General features: G+C 44.6%; 1 protein-coding gene across 2 annotated transcripts in view; it reads left to right on the top strand.

Moving 5' to 3' along the window:
* The first annotated feature begins 5,910 nt into the window (after nt 1-5,910).
* Nucleotides 5,911-22,410, top strand: part of SENP5 (SUMO specific peptidase 5) — a 35,850-nt gene continuing 19,350 nt past the window's right edge. Inside the window, exons 1-2 of one of the 2 annotated variants that reach the window (XM_082224138.1) lie at nt 5,911-6,064; nt 20,589-22,117. In XM_082224138.1, the coding sequence (XP_082080264.1) occupies nt 20,620-22,117 (1,498 nt within the window). In that variant the 5' untranslated portion in view covers nt 5,911-6,064; nt 20,589-20,619. Of the gene's footprint in view, nt 6,065-6,162; nt 6,232-20,588; nt 22,118-22,410 lie in introns of those variants that run through there. The other variant, XM_082224137.1, reaches the window with a different exon arrangement.

The raw sequence follows: 22,410 nt of genomic DNA, 5'->3' as shown, positions 1-22,410 counted from the left end.
TATCAAAGGGGGGGGGTGGCTTGGTTCTGGTCAGCCATAATCCCTTCACCATCCCAGCACATCCACAGGAGCCCTGCCCAGTTGCTATGTCAACCCTGATGATCCCAGACAGAAGACAATCAGGATCACAAAGAACTTGCATATGGGAGTGGATTCAGCATGGACTGAAACAAAGGACAATGATCAGATCTTCCCTCTGGGGGCAGGAAACTGCCAACTCCCCTTTGTCTCCTGGAAGTGACTCATGGGCAGGGGGAAAGAGGGAAGCAGCCAGGTGACAGGACACTCAGGTTACCACCACAACACCTCCCTCAACCCCTCCTTTCTGTAATGTAGGCATGATGTCAACCCCTTCTGTAATGTATGCATGATGTTTCTGGGGGTGGGCTTGACCTAGAGGATGGGAATTTCAAAAGTTTTTATAAGGTCTTGCACACCATCTTTCTGGGTCTTTCCTCTCTCCTGCGAGTGAGGGGAACACCCTGTTGCAACAGTTCAATAAAGGCCAAGCCTACAGGCTGCTGTTTTGCTCCAAGTTATCCTGGTTGGTGTCTTTGTTTTTGTCCAAGGGAGCCCTCGGATTTTTCCGGTAACAGTTTGGTGACCACGAAGGGACATTTGGTTCTCCTGCGAAGGTGAGGAGGGAGATAGAGGGGATCGGGCGCCACTGGGCAACCTTAGCCCAGGGATCCTTCTTCCTCTCCCTGCCTCCTCTTTGCGGGCGGTAATCAATCGTCACCAAAAGCTCAACCAGGGGAAGCAAAGGCAAGGTCAAGCCGGCTAAAAAGAAAACGATCCCGGGATCCGCGGGGGACATCTTCGAATGTGAGTATGGTTTGAAGTTTGTACAAACAGAATGATTGGGGTGCGGGGGTTCCTGCTACAGCATGAAAAAGAAATGCTCTACAACTGAGCCAAAGCAATTCTGAGTGTACATGTATAGAATTGCACTGCATGTGTTCATCTTCCACATGTTGAAATAATGCATTCAGGGGGCTGTACCTTGTAGTCATCTTTGTTTGAATTCATTTTTCTGCGCCCATCTCCCTTTGTGCTTGTTATTTCAGCTCATGGTGCTGTTATTAAAGAGTTGACCAGATATATAATGCCAAGGACAGGGGCTTTCATTCATCATAAAAAACCTAATTTGTCTCGCTTTCCCCACTGGTGATGTGATGTGTGTGCAATGTATGGAGAACTATCATGAGGATTGGACTGGAAGACATCTTTGGGGCATACCTGCAAGTGCCCTGAAAAAAAATCCCAGTTCCCCCTGCGAGAGCATGGCAGCCATTTTGGGCACTGTGATTTTGCAGTTTCGCACCAAGATCTCGCTCCAAAAAATGCTTTTTCATGGGCGCAATCTCACACAGCACCCCAAACGTATGTGGTGCAAACAGATTTTTATTCTGAAACTGCAGACCCTCCAAGTGTATCTGTTATGTTCTGAGTTGAATAGGATCCAAACTGCAGCAGTCTGATTGGTCCTAGAACAATAGGATCCAAAATGCAGCAGTCTGATTGGTCCTAGAACAATAGGATTCAGAATGCAGCAGTCTGATTGGTCCTAGAACAATGCAGCAGTATGATTGGTTGGCAGGAACCACCCAGTCCTGCTCCAGATAGAAGTGAATCCACAACCTGATTGGCTTACAGTAGAATACCGGAATTAGCCAATCATGTGCAGCCCATTGTGTAAATAATGTATATAAAGCAGATACTGTGAGGGGACTTCCATTCACTCCTCCTCACCACTATGAGCTGAATAAAGAGCATGAAATCACTTTGCGACTCTGAGTATATTTCAGTATCTATTTTCCAGGGATGTCCCTGATTTACAGAAGCCATCCCGATTTCTGATTTGATCCCAGAATGTCCCGCTTTTCCTTAGGAGAAATGTTGGAGGAAATGGAGTTATCCAACCCCTAAGCCAACTGGAGGTAATCCTGTATAGGGATTTATTTATTTTTGTAGTGTTTAAGTCTTTATTATGTTTTTGTATGTGTTGGAAGCTGCCCAGAGTGCTGGGGCAACCCAGTCAAATGTGTGGGGTATAAACAGTAGAATTATCATTATGGAATGGGATGTCCTTATTTTCATCGAGGAAATGTTGGAGGGCATGAAAGTGTGGCCCAGAGGAAAATAGTTTGAGCACCATAGAAAGAGAGGCTGCTAAAGTGGTCAGACCAGTCTCTTTGTTGTTGTCGTTTAGTCGTGTCCGACTCTTTGTGACCCCATGGACCAGAGCATGCCAGGCACTCCTGTCTTCCACTGCCTCCCGCAGTTCAGCCTAACTTTGCGAACACTGTCCAACCATCTTGTCCTCTGTCGTCCCCTTCTTCTTGTGCCCTCAATCTTTCCCAACGTCAGGGTCTTTTCCAGGGAGTCTTCTCTTCTCACGAGGTGGCCAAAGTACTGGAACCTCAGCTTCACGATCTGTCCTTCCAGTGAGCACTCAGGGCTGATTTCCTTCAAAATGGAGAGGTTTGATCTTCTTGCAGTCCATGGGACTCTCAAGAGTCTCCTCCAGCACCATAATTTAAAAGCATCAGTTCTTTGGCGATCAGCCTTATTTATGGTCCAGCTCTCACTTCCATACATCACTACTGGGAAAACCATAGCTTTAACTATACGGGCCTTTGTTGGCAAGGTGATGTCTCTGCTTTTTAAGATGTTCTCTTTGTTAAGCTAGCATTATATGTTAAGTATCTCTTGCAAAGAGTAGATAGAGCTGACTGGTTTGCCACAGAAACTACAAGGTGGAGATGCTCAAAGAAGCCTTCCCCAACTTGCCTTGGTGGAGGCGATGTCACTGGTGAGTGTAAGGAATCAATAGTCCATATAGTCTGCAGGAGGGGGGGGAAACAGAAGCCTGAATCTGTGCTGAAACCAAGAGCCTCCCTAGAAACCTAACGGGAGAGCAGTATCTGCTGAAGTCCTAATACAGTGAGCACTTATGTTCAGCCTATATCTATGAGCACATTAAACCATATATCATCAAGACACCACCGTCTCCAGTGACCTTCATTCCAAGGAAACCACACTCGAAGTTAGTGCTGGCACCCCGAAATCTCTCGCCGCTTGGAGACTGGGGGTGTCCATCACAATACGATCTGAAAGATAAGAAATTGCCATGAGGCACTGTGATGTGATGAGCAGAAGGACTCTGATTGCCTGTTAGTGGCCTATTCAGCCTTGACCATGATAATGAAGACACCTCCAATTGCACTGATAAGAGCCACAGATGAGAATTTCCTATGTATTTTGTTGTAACTGCAAATCACTTTGGAATGTCTCTGGTTGTGTGGAATGATGTATACAAATAGTGAATTAAGCTAATCCTGACCCCAGCAGGGTGGGGAGTTATGTGACCCCCCCCCATTAATACTCAGTTTTTCTCCCCAGAGGAATCTTGGAAAACTAGCTCTGGGCAGAGGGGAAAGGATTTCAGACAAAGAATTCTCAGTACCCACATCGCCAAACTACAATTTCCATATTTTTTTGGGGGGGGGGGAAGCTTTGATACGAGGTTGATATAAAATAGTAGTGCACAAATCGATTTATTTATTAGGAAATGTATATCATACCTCTCCATTCCAAGAGTCCCCAACAGATACAAAATGTACAATGAAGCAAAACAAATACAGAGAAACCAAGAGTGCAAAAACAGAGCAATGCTAAAGCCACCTATTGCATTGAGGTGAAAATGAAAAGCAACTCAAGTACAAGATTAAATAAAACCAGATTGCAGGGGTAGGGAACCTGTGGCCAGCTGGTAGCATGGCCAATGGTTAGGGATGATGGGAATTGGTAGTCCAGCAACATCTGGGGAGGGGGCAGAGGTTCCCCAACCCTGGCCTAAAGGTTAATAAGGAGGGAGCTAATCCTTCCACAAGGTTGGTGCCACTATGAAGAAGGCCCTGTCTACGTCCTGGGCAATGTTGCAAGTTGAGGGCAGGCAAACTCTGTCATTGAAATTCTACTCAATATTGATCCAGAGCAGATTTCAACGTATAGTTAGCAGATTAAAAACTTAAACATGTTGCAGGATTCCCCCCAAAATAGACCAGATGAAATTAATATTCCATCCAGCAGAGCTTTTCTGGTACTGAAGGCAAATGAGCATAATGGACACAAATCCAATACGTTCTGGATTGGCACTTTCTATAAGAAATCCAGTTGCAGCAGACTTCACTTAAACTTACAATCACTTATAATAAGTCTAAACCTTAACACTAAGCATACTATGTGCAGAACACCACACCAGAAGGAAAAGAGATAGAGAAAGTGAAGCGCAGGCTCCTTCTGGCCTATTATTATAGTCAGCATGACCATGACAGAAGAGGTAACAGAACCAGTTTACACCAGCTGTACTCAGCTTCCCAGAAGGAATAACCCAAACATCATGAACCCTCTGCTTATTTCTTTCACGTAGAGAAGCTTCCAGAACCCCCTTGAAATAAGTAGACTAGGAAAGATCTCCACACATCAGATCAATACTTTCTGCACTAAGAAATGCAAACTGACAGACTCGTGGTAAAAGATGGTCCTTCAAGAAAGCAGAAAGGTGGGATATAAATGCATTAAATTAATAATAACAATAATAATAATGATTGTCATGTCCTAGGCCCTGCTAAGCCTGGCACCAGCTCTGCCAGCTTTTTATTTGCATGTTTGCGTTTGGATCTGCTGGAGCATAATCCTTCCTGTTCCAGCATTCGAATCCAAGACACACACCATTGAGAGGGTGTCAGTGTTCATTCTTTCAAAGTGTACCCTTGTAGCTTCAAGTCTGTAGCACCAGCTGCTTTGTTTGGGGTGCAAAGGGGGCAGGCTTGCAAACTGTCGCTGGATCTGCTTGCCATGGTTGCAAGTCTCAACCCTCTCCCTACTTCTGGGCTCCATCCCACAAGGGCACTTTCCTCTTATTATTATTTCTTGTGCAAGACGGCTTTTCTGAATGCTGAAAAAAATCCTAGCATGAGCTGTCATCCTGACAGATGCCAATCATCAAAAGAAAACTGCCTCGCACACCAATCAGGAGGGAACTTGTAACAGATTTTGCCCTGCAAGCGCAGCTGCTTTGCAACCTTTGTTGTCATCATTTTGATTTCTCTGCAAGAGAAGGAGCTGGCCTGATCCAGCTTCTATTCACCACTGCTGGTTGAACCTTTTTCGACTCAGGGTTCCTTTTGAGGGCCTTAATTTCTTTAGAGGTGCAAACCCATTCCTGGAATGTATCACTTCGGGCAGCTGTTAGGGGATCGCATATCATAATGCTCCTTTATTATTATTATTAGTAATAATAATAATACATTCCTGAGTAGACTGAAGGCAGCATCCATGGATGCTAGCATAGTGCAACAGCTTGCTAAGTCACTTGGACTCTAATAGTACCCAGGTAATTTTAATAATAAGAATAATAAGTAATTATTAGCATGTTTAGTTGCCTGTTAATCCAGTTCTCCAGGCGACGCAGAGCAATCTAATTAACAAAAAATCTAAACACAAATTAGGTGGCAAAATATCAAGCCAGATTAAATGCACACCATCAGCACGAAAGTAATGACTAATTAGTCAAGATTAATTTAATGATTATTATCTTTAAATGACTAGAGATAAAGGGCTTATCTCTAAATGGTTATTTTGCATTGTTTTTTTTCTTTTAGGAAGTTATATTGATCTTTAAATCCACCGTCGTCCCTCCACCCCCAGCAATTAATATGCAAATACGGGGGTGGGGTGGAAACCCACCCATCTCCTAGCAACGAGAAACCATCCGCGCACGAGAACGGCCGAACCTTCCTCCCAGCTTGTTTCCCCCCAACGCATGCGCACTCCTCCTCCCTTTCCCGGACCAAAAGATGGTGGAGCCTAGCGGCTCATTCCTCCTCCTTCTCCGCCCCTCCCCTTCAGTCCCTTTTCTTGCACGCATGCGCAAACAGGTCCGGCAAGAAACCGCTCCTAATCCCCTCCCTCTCACTTCCTCCACCCCCGCCTCTCGATCCGGAAGCTCTCGACGCGGGAGAGTGACGTATAGAGGCGCTGGGCCGGCCGCTGCCGTGTAGGTTGTGGGAACCGGACCCACGTGAGGTGTCGCCGAGCGGCTGCCGTCGCCGTCGCGCTCGTGGTGTTGGGAGGAGGGGGGGGCGGAAAGAGAGAGGGGGGCGGGTGTTTGCGGGGGGCGGGGAGAGGCCCCTTTTCGCGGCCGGGATGCGCCAAGCGACAAAGGTACGGGCGGCTCGAGGGGCGGGTGGGGGGCGGGGTCCGTGTGTTTTGTTTCCCCTTCTCTTCACGCCCCCCCTCCGCATATTCTCCTCAGAGGTGAGGGGGCCGAGCAGGTTCGCAGGGGGTCGTGCCTGAGGGTGGGGGGAGGCTATCTGGCCTAGTCAGCCCCCCTGACCTGAGGGGCGGGGGGGGCGGCCTCCTGCTGGAAACCTTTCGATTCCTTCCTCATAACGGTGGTGTCTTTTTGCGGGCGGCCGGCCCCCCCTTTTTTTTAGTTTGGAAAGAAGGTGGGCCAGACGACGTGATAAGTTTTTATGCATGGCCGGAGAAGCTTTCCTTTCTCCCTCCCCCGTCACCGTGCCCCCTCCCCCCCCCGCGTATGTGGAAGGGCTTTCTTTTGTCTTCTGACTGCACGCCCTTGGGTCATCACGTTTGTCGTTGGAAGGGACCACGAGGGCCATCCACCAAAACCCGCTCCAATGCAGGAGTCTTTATCTTTTTGCCCAACGGGGGGCTGGATAGCTCCATCACTAGAGCGTGAGGCTTTTGGTGGTGGGATCGAGCCCCGTGTTGGGTAAAAGATTCCTGCGTGGCATTTGATGACCCTCGGGGTCACTTCCAACTCTCACTGTTTTATGGTTCTCTGATTCTAAGAGTCTCATGCTCAACCAATTGAGATTGTTATTATTATTACTTTCAATAATAATAATAATAATAGAAGAACCTGAGGCTATCCAGTCTGAAGATAAAAGAAAGCTTCTTCACACACAGGGGCATCGTTAACCCTGGGATTCACTTCCATGGGAGGTAGTGGTGACCCCAATATGGCTTTAAAAGACGATACGGCAGAGTCATGATGGGGTGGGATAAGCCTACTAGCCAACCATGGCTGTGTTTTACTTCCCCTTTCAGAGGCATCATGCCCCTCAGTGACATTTGCTGGGAGTCGCAAATGGGGAGAGCTGCTGTTGCAGCTGTGTGATGTCTTCAGGCTTCCCCATAGGGGCATCTGATTGGTTGCTGGGAGACCAGGATGCTGGGGTAGATGGACCATTAGCCTGATCCAGAAGGGCTCTTATGTGTGGGAACTGGCCTTCTTGGGGAGGGGTCAGGCTAGAGTAGAGAGGGTGGGTGCCTTGCTGCAAGGTCATCCTTCAAGAGCAGCCTTTCTCAAATTTTGGCCCCCAGATGTTGTAGGATTGCAACTCCCATCATCCCTGACTACTGGTCCTGGTTGCTAGGGATGATGGGAGTTGTAGTCCAACATTGTTGGGGGACCCAAGTTTGAGAAAGGATGTTCAAGAGGGTGCAGCACTTCTCTTTTTGCAAAGCAGTTGAGGTTTTCCCATGGGAAGGGGGCCGTTGAGATGTGTCTGGGTATTTGCTGTTGCTAAGCAAGTGGGTGCATTTCTTTAGTGCTGCTCCTGGGACAAAAATGTTTTGTGATTTTGCTGGCTCTTCATTAGAGAGAATGGGAACAGTTAAAGGTGGAGCGGCAGCAGAAACTAATCATATAGTGAGAGGGAAAGATGTGGAAATAATGTTTATATCCTACCCATCAAAATATATGACGTTCAAGAGAATATAATAATATAGATAATAATAATAAAAGATAACTACCCCCAAGTGTTGACAACCTACTTACATATATTTGAGACGAGGGGAGATGGAAAGATGAATATGAAACGAGGGGTGACTATGAGGCAGTGTATTTACGTGTGCCTAGACACGCTGACAGGTGAGAATGTGGATTAAGATGCTAAGTCAAGGGATTCACAGGGAAGGTGAGCTTTCGGGAAAATCCTGAAGAGAGAGCGAGTACTATGAGCATGCAGGTAGACTGATGCTATGAAGTATTATGTAGTGCATAGCAAGGACTATAGGGCTCATAGTTTTATAGGGTAAAGGAGTGTATGAAGGGATGTGAGACTGAATTCCTGTATTCTGGTTTTATTTTTTATGCATGAGATAAGCGAAAAAGCTTTCCTGCATAGTTTCACCAAAGGCAGAGATGGTTTGCTCATACACCCCGCAAGGGAAACAGCTGAGTATGTCCTCAGATACTTGCAAACATTTATGTCCTCAGGTGCATTCAAGCATTTGTTCTTCATTCAAAGAAATGCTAGAAACAATACCTTTATCCCTAGCTCATAATACTAGTACTTGAGGTTATCAGTAGGATATTCAGGACAGACAATTAATTTTTCCACACACATAATTTTATGCAATTGGGCTGCTACGAGCTACTGTGGTGACTGCTAGTTTAGATGGCTTTAAAGGGGGTTAGAGAGCCTTATTTTCCATAAATTGTATTTCTGGTTACTGGTCATGATGGCTGTATGAAGTCATCAGATTCAGAGACACTCTGCCATTGAATACCACCTGTTGGGGAGTGGCAGTGTGAGAGGACTGTTGCCTCCATGCCCTAGTTGTGGACTTCAGAGGCATCTAGGTGGTTCCTTGGGAAATGGAATGCTAAAACAGTGTTAGAAACAGAGATATGAAAGCTAGGAGCTAAACGGCACCTTAAACCTAGGTTAAGGGCACAGCAATGGAATGTCTAGGCGTGCTTTTTTATAACAAGAATACAAAGCTGAAAATGAACTGCAACTATTATGTTCATTTGCACATGGTCTAGTCCTTCCCCTTCCCACCCCCCTGATACTCTTAAGAGGGTCTCTTCTCCAGTCTTCAGAGAGTAGGTGGAAATGAGGAGGCAGAAAAAGGTCGTCCTCTCCTTCCACTCTTCAGTTTAAACCTGAAATCTTAGGCACAGTACTGCATCCAAAGCTCAGAAACTGCTCACACTAATGAAATTCCCTGTCATAAAATGCTCCTAGAACAATGTGAGTTTCGAACACTCCGCTGGAATACATGGGCCTTTGATCTGATCCAGCACAGCTTTTCTTATGTCCAAACTCGTTTATCTGAAGTTTGCATCAATGAAAGTTTACTCTGTGTAGAGTTGGAAAGGACCCCAAGGGTCATCTAGTTCAGCCCCCTGCAGTTCAGAAACCCTGCCTGCAGCCATCTGTGCATGGGCTCAAACCACCAACCTTCTGGTTAACAGCCAGATGCACTGCCCCATTGTGCCACAAGTGGCTTGGTAATGTCTCTTTGGCCATTCCCAGGGTAAAGAGCCTGGTCATAGGTGGGTAGAGCTGGGTTCTTATGAATATGCATGCTGTTTGTACTGAATACACACTAATACCTTCAAGAAGTATTTAGACATGAGCAGAGCAGGGAGCCATTATCCGTTGGCATTATATGTGATATAAAAACAACAGTCATAATCTCAGTGACCCCTTTGTCGTGGTGGAATTCTAGAAGGTGTAGTGAGTTCAGTAGTTATAACCTAATTCATACTGAAGCAAAATGCAAATTCTACATAATATCTGTCACGGTTTCTTCAGAATTGGATAGAAACGCTTGCTACATTTGGCTAAAGTAGCATATATTCAACTCATGTTTGTGTCATAATGTATAATTCCAAAAAGGCCTTACTATTTTTGTAGCTTCTGTTGAGGAATTCTAACTTGGCTCAGAACACCTCTAAATCCTTGTTGATTCATTAAAAGCTTTTGTTGCTCAACGCAAGGTGTTTAATTGGCTTCATAATCTTTACTTGTGCAAGCTGTTCTATGCCTGGCCAGACTACTTGTCCGTGTTGCCCAATTGTCTACTCTTGACTGGCGGTGGCTCTCCTTGGCATCCAGCAGAGGTCTTTCCATAATATCATCTATATATATTCTCTGATATATATATGTTACTTCTTTACAGTAATTTAACCTCTGCATTGCTGTGCTTTATTATTTAAAAATGATAAGAAGACGTTACTTGTGACTTCTTTATGGGTTACCATTGAGGTCTATGCAGATCAGAGATCTTTTAAAACAATAAGAACAAATATTATGAAAAAGTAACTTCAGTTACTGTTTGGTAGCAGTTCTGCAGGTTGGACCTTGAAGTACTTATAAGCATTCTTAAATTTGTGAAGTGTGTACTATAATTCAGATGTGCTTTGTTTATTGATATGTCACAGAAAGCCTTTGAGTTTTAAGCGGTTCTTGATTAAACTAATGAGAACAGGAAGTTTTAAAGCAACATTTGCAAGATAATATGCAGGAATAATAACGGGATCAATAATGGAGTGCTTGTTGTTGTTGTTTAGTCGTGTCCGACTCTTCGTGACCCCATGGACCAGAGCACGCCAGGCACTCCTGTCTTCCACTGCCTCCCGCAGTTTGGTCAGAGTCATGCTGGTAGCTTCGAGAACACCGTCCCACCATCTCGTCCTCTGTGGTCCCCTTCTCCTTGTGCCCTCCATCTTTCCCAACATCAGGGTCTTTTCCAGGGAGTCTTCTCTTCTCATGAGGTTGCCAAAGTCTTAGAGCCTCAGCTTCAGGATCTGTCCTTCCAGTGAGCACTCAGGGCTGATTTCCTTCAGAATGGATAGATTTGATCTTCTTGCAGTCCATGGGACTCTCAAGAGTCTCCTCCAGCACTATAATTCAAAGGCGTCAATTCTTCGGCGATCAGCCTTCTTTATGGAGTGCTACTTCTTTTCAAGTGACCTGCAGTTCTGTGCATTCTTGCAAATATTTTAATCTGAAATGGAGGAGTGGGTTCTTCTGAGTAAATTTGTACAGGATTGGGATGTATGGGAAGTACAGAAAATCAATTGAGTGACTTGGGCTGGAAAGGAATGAGTCCCTGCATTCCAGGATGCCCTAGGCCAATTTATACAGCTTATTGGAGGAGGGAAGAACAAGATTTGGGATCTTGCTGGTTTTAAGATGTTTGGACAGTCTTGGCTCTGCTTTTCTGTATTTCCCTCCTTTTACAGGCCTCCTAGTTTCTTATTGAAAAATCTAAAGGACAAGAGTTATAAAGTTGTTTTGCAGAACATTATCGGTGTTGGTATGAGAACTTAACGCCTTTCAAGTCCATGTGCAATGATGAAGTACATGGCAGTGCATCTGTGGTGGAGGTGATGCAGGTGGGAAGAAGACAAAGCTGATGCAAGTTGTTCTTCCTGATTCCATAAACTGAGGCCTAACATGTAATTACAAGTCAGATTCATCTGACTTCAGGGATATATCTAGTTTACACAATAAAGACTGCTGAAAGAGCCTGGCAAAATGAAATTATTTAGGTGTGAACAACTAGATCTTCAGCAATTTAGAACTTGGGCAGGAGTCCTATACGTTGATGATCATGCTTTTCAAGGTACAGGAGAAAGGAGTGTGAAATTGAGGAGGAGAAGGAACAGATTGGGAGAATGGGGATAGTAGCTTCTATTGAGCATCCTTGAATGCAGCACCCAAGCGTATTGTATATTTGAGTAAACAAATATTTTTTTGGGGAAAATATTGTTGTTGTTGTTTAGTCGTTTAGTCGTGTCCGACTCTTCGTGACCCCATGGACCAGAGCACGCCAGGCACTTCTGTCCTCCACTGCCTCCCGCAGTTTGATCAAACTCATGCTAGTAGCTTCAAGAACACCATCCAACCATCTCATTCTCTGTCGTCCCCTTCTCCTTGTGCCCTCCATCTTTCCCAACATCAGGGTCTTTTCCAGGGAGTCCTCTCTTCTCATGAGGTGGCCAAAGTATTGGAGCCTCAGCTTCACGATCTGTCCTTCCAGTGAGCACTCAGGGCTGATTTCCTTCAGAATGGAGAGGTTTGATCTTCTTGCAGTCCATGGGACTCTCAAGAGTCTCCTCCAGCACCATAATTCAAAAGCATCAATTCTTCGGCGATCAGCCTTCTTTATGGTCCAGCTCTCACTTCCATACATCACTACTGGGAAAACCATGGCTTTTACTATACGGACCTTTGTTGGCAAGGTGATGTCTCTGCTTTTTAAGATGTTGTCTAGGTTTGCCATCGCCTTTCTCCCAAGGAGCAGGCGTCTTTTAATTTCGTGACTGCTGTCACCATCTGCACTGATCATGGAGCCCAAGAAAGTAAAATCTCTCACTGCCTCCATTTCTTCCCCATCTATTTGCCAGGAGGTGATGGGCCCAGTGGCCATGATCTTCGTTTTTTTGATGTTGAGCTTCAGACCATATTTTGCGCTCTCCTCTTTCACCCTCATTAAAAGGTTCTTTAATTCCTCTTCACTTTCTGCCATCAAGGTTGTGTCATCTGCATATCTGAGGTTGTTGATATTTCTTCCGGCAATCTTAATTCCGGCTTGGGATTCATCCAGCCCAGCCTTTCGCATGATGAATTCTGCATATAAGTTAAATAAGCAGGGAGACAATATACAGCCTTGCCGTACTCCTTTCCCAATTTGGAACCAATCAGTTGTTCCATATCCAGTTCTAACTGTAGCTTCTTGTCCCACATAGAGATTTCGCAGGAGACAGATGAGGTGATCAGGCACTCCCATTTCTTTAAGAACTTGCCATAGTTTGCTGTGGTCAACACAGTCAAAGGCTTTTGCATAGTCAATGAAGCAGAAGTAGATGTCTTTCTGGAACTCTCTAGCTTTCTCCATAATCCAGCGCATGTTTGCAATTTGGTCTCTGGTTCCTCTGCCTCTTCTAAATCCAGCTTGCACTTCTGGGAGTTCTCGGTCCACATACTGCTTGAGCCTTCCTTGTAGAATTTTAAGCATAACCTTGCTAGCATGTGAAATGAGTGAAATTGTGCGGTAGTTGGAGCATTCTTTGGCACTGCCTTTCTTTGGGATTGGAATGTAGACTGATCTTCTCCAATCCTCTGGCCACTGCTGAGTTTTCCAAACTTGCTGGCATATTGAGTGTAGCACCTTAACAGCATCATCTTTTAAAATTTTAAACAGTTCAGCTGGAATACCATCACTTCCACTGGCCTTGTTATTTGCAGTGCTTTCTAAGGCCCATTTGACTTCACTCTCCAGGATGTCTGGCTCAAGGTCAGCAACCACACTACCTGGGGTGTATGAGACATCCATATCTTTCTGGTATAATTCCTCTGTGTATTCTTGCCACCTCTTCTTGATGTCTTCTGCTTCAGTTAGGTCTTTACCACTTTTGTCCTTTATTATGGTAATCTTTGTACGAAATGTTCCTTTCATATTTCCAATTTTCTTGAACAGATCTCTGGTTCTTCCCATTCTGTTGCTTTCCTCTATTTCTTTGCATTGCTCGTTTAAGAAGGCCTTCTTGTCTCTCCTTGCTGTTCTTTGGAAATCTGCATTCAATTTCCTGTATCTTTCACTATCTCCCTCGCATTTTGCTTGCCTTCTCTCCTCCGCTATTTGTAAGGCCTCGTTGGACAGCCACTTTGCTTTCTTGCATTTCTTTTTCATTGGGATGGTTTTAGTTGCTGCCTCCTGTATAATGTTGCGAGCCTCCATCCATAGTTCTTCAGGCACTCTGTCCAGCAAATCTAAATCCTTAAACCTGTTCCTCACTTCCACTGTGTATTCATAAGGGATTTGGTTTAGATTGTATCTTACCTGTCCAGTGGTTTTTCCTACTTTCTTCAGTTTAAGCTTGAATTTTGCTATAAGGAGCTGATGATCTGAGCCACAGTCAGCTCCAGGTCTTGTTTTTGCAGACTGTATAGAGCTTCTCCATCTTTGGCTGCAGAGAATATAATCAATCTGATTTCGATGTTGCCCATCTGGGGATGTCCATGTGTAGAGTCGTCTCTTGTGTTGTTGGAAAAGCGTGTTTGTGATGACCAGCTTGTTCTCTTGACAGAACTCTATTAGCCTTTGCCCTGCTTCGTTTTGATCTCCAAGGCCAAACTTGCCAGTTGTTCCTTTTATCTCTTGATTCCCTACTTTAGCATTCCAATCCCCTATAATGAGCAGAACATCCTTCTTTGGTGTCACTTCGATAAGGTTTTGTAAGTCTTCATAGAACTGGTCAATTTCAGTTTCTTCAGCACCAGTAGTTGGTGCATAAACTTGGATTACTGTGATGTTAAAAGGTCTGCCTTGGATTCGTATCGAGATCATTCTATCATTTTTGAGACTGCATCCCAGTACAGCTTTCGCCACTCTTTTGTTGACTATGAGGGCCACTCCATTTCTCTTACGGGTTTCTTGCCCACAGTAGTAGATATGGTAGTCATCCGAACTGAATTCGCCCATTCCCGTCCATTTTAGCTCACTGATGCCCAGGATGTCAATATTTATTCTTGCCATCTCATTTTTGACCACATCCAACTTACCCAGGTTCATGGTTCTTACATTCCAGGTTCCTATGCAATATTTTTCTTTACAGCATTGGACTTTCCTTTCGCTTCCATGCATATCCACAACTGAGCGTCCTTTCGGCTTTGGCCCAGCCGCTTCATCAGCTCTGGATCTACTTGTACTTGTCCTCCGCTCTTCCCCAGTAGCATGTTGGACACCTTCCGACCTGAGGGGCTCATCTTCCAGTGTCATAACTTTTATATGCCTGTTGTCTTTGTCCATGGAGTTTTCTTGGCAGGGATACTGGAGTGGCTTGCCGATTCCTACTCCAGGTGGATCACGTTTGGTCAAAACTCTCCACTATGACCTGTTCATCTTGTGTGCCCTGCTCGGCGTAGTTCATAGCTTCCCTGAGTTCTTCAAGCCCCTTCGCCACGGCAAGGCAGTGATCCATGAAGGGGGGGGGAAATATACTTTATATAAAATAACTTTTAGTGTTGGGAACTTGGTGCAGAAGGACAAGAGTGCATAGTGCTTCACCAGCAGAGATTGATTAAGGAAGAAGTGCACTACCAGTTTTGCAAAGTACCGTATTTTTCGCTCTGTAAGACGCACTTTTTCCCTCGTAAAAAGTAAGGAGAAATGTGTGTGCGTCTTATGGAGCGAATGCAGGCTGCGCAGCTATCCCAGAAGCCAGAACAGCAAGAGGGATCGCTGCACAGCGATCCCTCTTGCTGTTCTGGCTTCTGGGATTCAGAATATTTTTTCTTTTGTTTTCCTCCTCCAAAAACTAGGTCCGTCTTATAGAGCTAAAAACACGGTAAGTTCACTGTGAATACCATGAAGATCTGCAGAAATTCTCTTGCTGATGCAGTGAACAAAATAGGAGTCTTTAGTTATTTAGGGTGGGATAATAACATGCAGCGCCCCTTTCACCCCAAAATGTTTGTGTGGCTATAGAGTAGTCCTCCCCACCCCACCCCGGTTTTATTCTGTACGTTAAAACCTAATTCCTCCTCTGTGAGCAGTGTTACATACTTGAATATGTTTTAGTATTTAAACCCATTTTGATTTTTTTTTGATTGAATCGGGATTTCCCTATGGCAATGGTTATTGTAGAGGAAGGATGAAAAAAATTACCCACCTGCTGTGCCAGTCAGAAATAATATTTTTTCAGTCCGTTTTGTACTAGCAGTCTTATTTGTGCCAATCGTTGCATGGGAATTATAAGACACCCCCCCCCGAAAAATCAGTGCAGTTTGGAAAGGTTTAGTTTACGTTACCATCATGATTCAAAGCGGTGTCCAAATATATCAGAGCATGGATAAACACCTACCCATTAATCTTGGGAAGAGTCATGCAAAATTTGGTTAAAAGATGTCCAAATTAGTGGCAAACAAAATTTCCCGAATATGTGTTAGATAATGTTGATTATCCTCTCTAGGAAGTTCTGCTGCACATATACTGGTTTCAATACTTTCTCATTTTCATGATGATTAAACTTCTTAAAGCAGCAAAAACCGCTGATTAGCAACTGTTTTCTAGTCACATCTTTCCAGTTTGCCCCCTGGCACTGAGTAACTTGTCCACTTCTGCTTTTGAAGTTTGCATTTGTTGCTTTTGTCACTTGCCAATGATGCGGTCAGCCCTTAAATGTTGGTACTAGAATAAAATGTCTTGTTTGCAGTAATGTCTTGTGCAGCACATGAAAGTCTCCTAAAAACAAAACACTGATGTGATATAGTTTTAACTTTTAAATGTGTAAAATGAATTGATTTTGTGCAGTTCATGGTGTCAGCTAGAACTCCTGATGCTCTGCCCTTCTGTGGATAGTATATTGAAGCTTTTATTGTCACGAAAGCTCCCAAAAAAGAAAAAGTGTGGACAAAACTCTAGGAAGGCTTCAGTAGCCTCTTTGAATGTGCGGAACTTTCCATGCATAAGAATTTCTGCGGCTCACTGTTGTCTGAGCAGTGAAAACAGAGGCTAATGAGTTGAACTTTCTGTTCTGTTTGTGCTTCTATCTTCATGCTTTGTTGCGGTTTTTGGTACTGGCATGGGAATGGGGGAAAGAGCAGCAGCAAGCCATTTTAATGTTAATAGTATGTGCATATTCAGAACCTTTCCCCCCCACCCCTAAGCAGAGTTAGACAAAACAATTGTTTGACTCCAGTGCCTATTGTTCTTGGCCATTGGCTATACTGGCTGGACCTGATGGGAGTTGAGAACCTAAAGCAACCAGACAGGCAGTGTTAGAAACTGGGATGGAAAGCTGTTCACCACATGGCTCCTGGAACCTGGGTTATATGTGTGTGCAAAAACAGAATGGCTAGTTGCCCCCCCCCCCCCAATGTAGCAGCACTCTCCATTTATTTTTTTGTAAATAATTTATTTGGTTCCTTTTACAGTTAGTGGTATTTGGAGGGTTGTAACCAGCCATAGCAAAACAGGTTATACAGAGAGGACAGTAACACACAGTGAAATTCATGACTGAGTGGGGATTTGAACCCAGGTCTTCTAGGTCCTAGTCCTACAGAGTCCAGTGTTAGAAACCCAAGATATATAAGGTAGGGGCCAAATGGCTCCTTGAACGAACGTTTCAGTCACAAAAACAGAATGCCTAGTCTTCTTTTTCAAATGATGGACAGACTGTGATTGATTCTCAGTTAAACATCTGGATAGTTCAGATGATAGCCTTGAGCTACGTTAGGAACTTTGAGAACTTAAAGAAGAAAAGTCACGTAATCCAGGGAAAGCCCACACACATGTACATTGGCCTATTCCTACCTCTCTTTCTTAATGTTGACACTGACCATTCATAACGTAATAATATTCTTCACAACTGTGAGCAGGGTGGTGGGGTAATTGAAGAGAAGCTACACCAATTAGCTATAATTTGTTCACTGCTCCTGCTCAGTGTGCACAGAAAAAGCATTTGGGCTCCTGACATTCATTCTGATTGTTCAGATAAAATATTACTTGATAGAATTCTACAGGATGGGGTAGAAGTGTGTGATTTCCAGAAATGCACCTCCAGATGGAGGAGATGCCAGGCTCTTTTGTTGCCTATAAGAAGGCTATTATCATGCCTATGTACTGTCTTATGGTTCTTGTTCTCAGTTTATACAGTATAGTCGTGATGCCTATATGCTCCCTCCAGGTTCAGACAATATGCCTCTGAATACCAGCTGCTGGGGAACAGCTGTGAGAGAAGGCAGTTTTATCAACGTTCTACTTTTGGTTTTCCCATATGCTTCCCATATGCTTTTGGTTTCTCACTGTGGGAAGTGGGGTGCTGAACTAGGCAGGTGTCTGGTCTGATCCACCATGGCTCTTACACATTCTGACATCTAATGCTCCTAATTTTGCCACGCCGACTCCTGAAGAGAGGCCCTAGCTGCACCGATTTTTAAGAGCACATGTCAAGTGACGGATCACATTAAGTATCTAGGTGAGAGGCTATAAGTTGCTTCTTGTGTATTCAGAAGGATATGTGGGCTGCTGAGCACCACTGCCTTTGCCCTTGGCTTTTCCTTCCTTCCTTCCTTCCTACCTACCTACCTACCTACCTACCTACCTACCTCTTGCTCTCAAGTGTGCAACAGAAACTATTTTTGATCCTCTCTTGCACTTTCATCAGCAGCTGCACATTTCGAAAAGCATTGGGTACCCTCCAAATGTACTTTTCATCTCTCTTCAGCGATGCTTAAAGGATTACTTTTTCACCGTTTCTATTCAGCGAGCCACCTGCCTTCTTTCCAATCGAGCCTCTTCAGCAAGCAGGCATTGACAGTTCCTGAAAGTATGACTCTCGTTCTTCCTGTAGTCTGTTAAGCTTCCCTCCCTTGCTTTTCCGTCACCTTCCCCTTATTTCCTTCCTTCAACTTTGTTCTGACTTTTGTTGTATTGAGCTATGCACTAATCAACATACACTTCTCCTCAAGAGGTCCTCTTTACTGGTTGCCAATTGCTCCTGTGTCTAGCTGTAACAGAAGAAGCTTTCACTGTTCATGCTCTTGCATTACACATCACCATGGCAGTGGGGTTGGACTGGCGGAGACTTGAAGGGAAGGTCTGTAAAGGACCCTGGCAGTATAAAGCCAAGGTAAAATAAAGTGGCCAAGAATGAATAATTTGGGTCACAGGGAAGGGCTTAAGTTTCCACTGTCACATCAAACTACTATCTACTTCCTGGCAGAACTGCTAGTTCTGCTTTTGTCTCCCTTATGGTGGACAAAAGCGTGACATAGTTCTTGGAAGCACAGTACTTGTCCAGGTGTTGGCATGTTTGAGGGATCTTTTCCAGGGTGTTATAGAGCCCTTTATGCATCCTAATCCCTCGTGAACTGCACCCTGTCACATTGCCCTGAAGAGAAGAGTCATTTCTCTTTGCCCAGGCTGCCTGTGCAACTTGGAAACCTGATCTTTCAGGAGTTCCAAATTTCACAGGGGACCCCACCTGTCTTCTCCCTTTTGCAGACGTTTGCCTCCAATATATGAATGGAGATGAGGACTGCCAGGTGAGGCAGAGCTAGCTTGTTGGTCCGCACTCTTCCTTCCACAGATCTAATGTTGCGGGGGTATCAGAACACACAAATAAGACTCAAGTTAAGGAGCAAAGTAAACTGAAGGCGCTAAATGGGATTTTTCCAGCCTTGTTCACAATGTGTATTTGCAGTTTTATAGTGATTTTTATTTAAAAAAGATTGCGTAAAGTTTATATCTGCAAATTCTAAATACAGTTCTTCAATAAATAAACTTAATAGCTAAACCTATGCACTAATAACTAATTAAATACAGCAATTCTTGTAAATCTTCTTTAAATATACTAATTAATTACTTGAAAAGAATAACAGAAATCCAATTCTTTTCAAAAGCACATTTTAATTTTAATTGGGCTATTTAAGCAGACTGTAACTTTCAATCTAGCCCCTTTGCTCTGTAGTTGATGCTTCCTAATTTTGTTTATTTGTTAGCTCTTTTCTGAACCACGTGCATAGTTTAATTAAAAAAACAAAAAATGAGATCCAACACAATCTCATGTCCTGTCATTCTTATTAGGGTCTCCCCCCCCCTTTTTCTTTGGAAATTGGCATGTCCACCACATATGACAATTTCTGTTCTTTTTTCTGACTGCTTCCTAATTCTGTTTAGCTTATTTGGGTTGTTTTCTCTTTTTTAAAATAATAATAATAATAATAATAATAATAATAATAATAATAATACCAGTTACAAATAGCCTGCAACACTGTGCAATTTTTCACTGTGCTGAAAAAATAAGACTGTTCAAACTGGCTAGGGGGGAGGTTATATACTACATAATAAGTATTTGCATGGTGTTGCCTTTCACAACCTGGTGCTCTCTAGAAGGTTTGGATCACAGCTCCCAGTTGTGCTGGCAGTCTGATGGAAGCTGTTCCCTCCAGATGAGGAAGGCTGGAATAATGCCTCAGGTGTTAGAAACACTTCACAAACAGTTTCTCAGTAACCCTGCAAGGTAGGCTAGCATTGCTGCCATATTGCAGATGGGGCCATGACACTGAGCTTAGTGGCATTTTGAGGACACCTGTGCCTGGGATGAGAAACTGTCCTGTATTCCTAGCCACTGCTCTCCCACCGGATCTTAAAGGAAAAGTAGCTTATTTCCCAACATGCCTTTCTCAAATTTTCCCATAACCTCTTGCCTTCCTGGCAGCACAGTAGACATCTGGTTCATAGCTGTCAACTTTTCCCTTGTGAGGAATCCTATTCAGAATAATGGAATTTCCCTTAAAAAGGGGGAAACGTTAACAGCTATGATCTGGTTTGCAAAGGGATGCAAATACACATGCAGAATTGGGGGCACATTGGTGACTGGAGGAATAAGGAGTGGCTCAACTAATTGGGGCTGAAGTCACAATTTGAACCATGTCAAGTGTAGCTCTGGCAAAATGGGCATCTTTAACACAGATCAGTAAACAGGAGAGACTTGAGTTCTTCTGCATTGCACTGATGAGCAAGGGTGTGGTTGCCTCTGGTCCAATCAAACAGCAAGTTTTTAATGACCAGGAAAGAACTCATAGTCCCTAGTATGTCTCTGCAGTCTTCCTCAGGAAACTTACCTTGCTGCATGCAAAAAACGGGTTCTGAACAGTTTGTGTTGCTGGAGGGCTTTGAATGATGGAACTTTTTAAGTTCTCTGTGGTGTAACTTGTTTCTTTCTTGTGTTTCCTTTGCTGTTGCAGCTGCACTTCGAGATCATAATGCAGCAGAAAAATGAAAGAGCATAGGAGAAAAATACAGCGGAGAAGTCGGTTGCTGGCCGGTTATCGAAAATGGACGGTGGGATTTTGGGGGCTGAAGCAGTACTGCTTCCAAAGGAACCGTCTTTCTCTACTTAAAGGAGGGAGGCGAGGCACTTGGACCTCTGTGAGCCTGAAACAAACGAAGCCCTGCAGAAGCAAGAGTCTTTGGCTCCAGAGGAAGTGGGCTCCTGAAGTGTTCCTAAATGCAAACCCCCAGCAAGTTGTACCTTTTGAAAACTGCACCTTTCCACAAAACATACACAGAAGCTTTTTTCCTTGGTGCAAAAGTGGAGGACCTGTTACAGTGGCAGAGGAGCTGGGTGGCGCATCCTTTCAGAGCGAAGAACTTCTGAATAAATTTTGCAGTTTAACGGTTGACCCAAAGCCTTCTCAAAGCAAGCAGCACAGCACCGAGACCAGCAATACTACCTTCCTGGTAAAAGAGGATGGTCTTGCTCGGAAGGTGGGCGAGAGCAATAACAGTGGCGTTGAGGTTCTGAACAACTCCAGAAGGAAGTGCTGCTGCCAAGGCCTGGAGCAAAATGGAACTTGTGACCTCCTGACTATAAGGAGGAGGCCTAGATTTAAAAGGTGTACTTTAAAAAACAGATCTCTATTTATGATGTATAAGAAACTTTCTGCGGTCAAGTTTTGGATTAGAATCGCGAAATCTCGTCCCAGGTTTTGGAGAGGCAAGACGTGCAAGTTGAGCATAAGGAGGCCGAGCTGGGTGGAGAAAGTAAGCAGAGATTGGCAAGAGGACCTCCGCCGAGGAGTCTCTGGGGCCTCGCTTCCCTCTTGGAAACTGAAAAGTAAATCTCCCTGGAACCTGTTCAGCTTGTCAGATATGAACAGTCATATGCCAGGACCATTGATTGAGGAGAGTCAAACACACCTGCCTGACGCCTGCCTCACCCAGGGCGCACGCTTGCCCTGCCGGGAGCTCCATTACAAGGAACTTGCGCCCAGAGACCAAAATGGCATCGCTGAGCCCTGCGTGCCGGAGTTGCATGGAGCAGAAGCGGCATGTGGAGCACAGCCTACTCACAAAGAGGAAGCGCAGAAGGCACCCGCACTGGACAGCTGCCCTGATAGTTTCGTCTCTGTGACGGAGAAAGAAAGCTCGGTTTTAGGCCCAGGAGATGGAGGAACGAATCAGTTTACGGGTGCCGGCGAGACAGTGCTGGGGCCCTCCAAGGCAGATTTGGGCACAAACGACGGCTTTGCTAATGGGCCTTCTTCCGTGGAGCTAGCGCAAAATGAGGACAGTGGTCAGATGGAGGTGGAAGGGCCCATGAGCATGGACGTATTTGGCGCAGAGCTCTTAGATCACCCGTACTGTAAAAGCCCTCATGATGAGCCTCTGAGAGGAAGCACAGGACAGAAATCAGGGACCCAAAAGAGTGGGAAAAGAAGCAGCCAGAGAGCTTCTTGCGTCACTGACGAGCAGTTGGCTGTGTGGCTTTGTGGTATATAGCAACACTCTTAATGCTTATTGCTGGTTTTGTTTATTTATGCTATGAATCTGGGTGCTGTCCCTGTAGATTATAATGACATTTTATGCACTGTTGTACTACTTGCTATATTTATTGTGGGTTTGAGATTAGGATGTTGCACACACAGCAGTTCAGCTGGCCTGTCCTTGTCATTCTTGTGATCCTCCAAGCCACGTACTGTGGCTTTTGCAGGAATGCAGTGAAGCTCTGGCTTTTGCTTGCCTGTCTGGGATTGCAAGAGCTGCAGTCTTAGTACCTGATGGACC

The sequence above is a fragment of the Podarcis vaucheri genome, assembly GCF_965113315.1.
Source record: "Podarcis vaucheri genome assembly, chromosome: 5".
NCBI lineage: Eukaryota > Metazoa > Chordata > Lepidosauria > Squamata > Lacertidae > Podarcis > Podarcis vaucheri.
The sequence above is the reverse complement of the archived record's forward strand: the minus strand, read 5'-3'. Positions and strand labels throughout refer to the sequence as shown.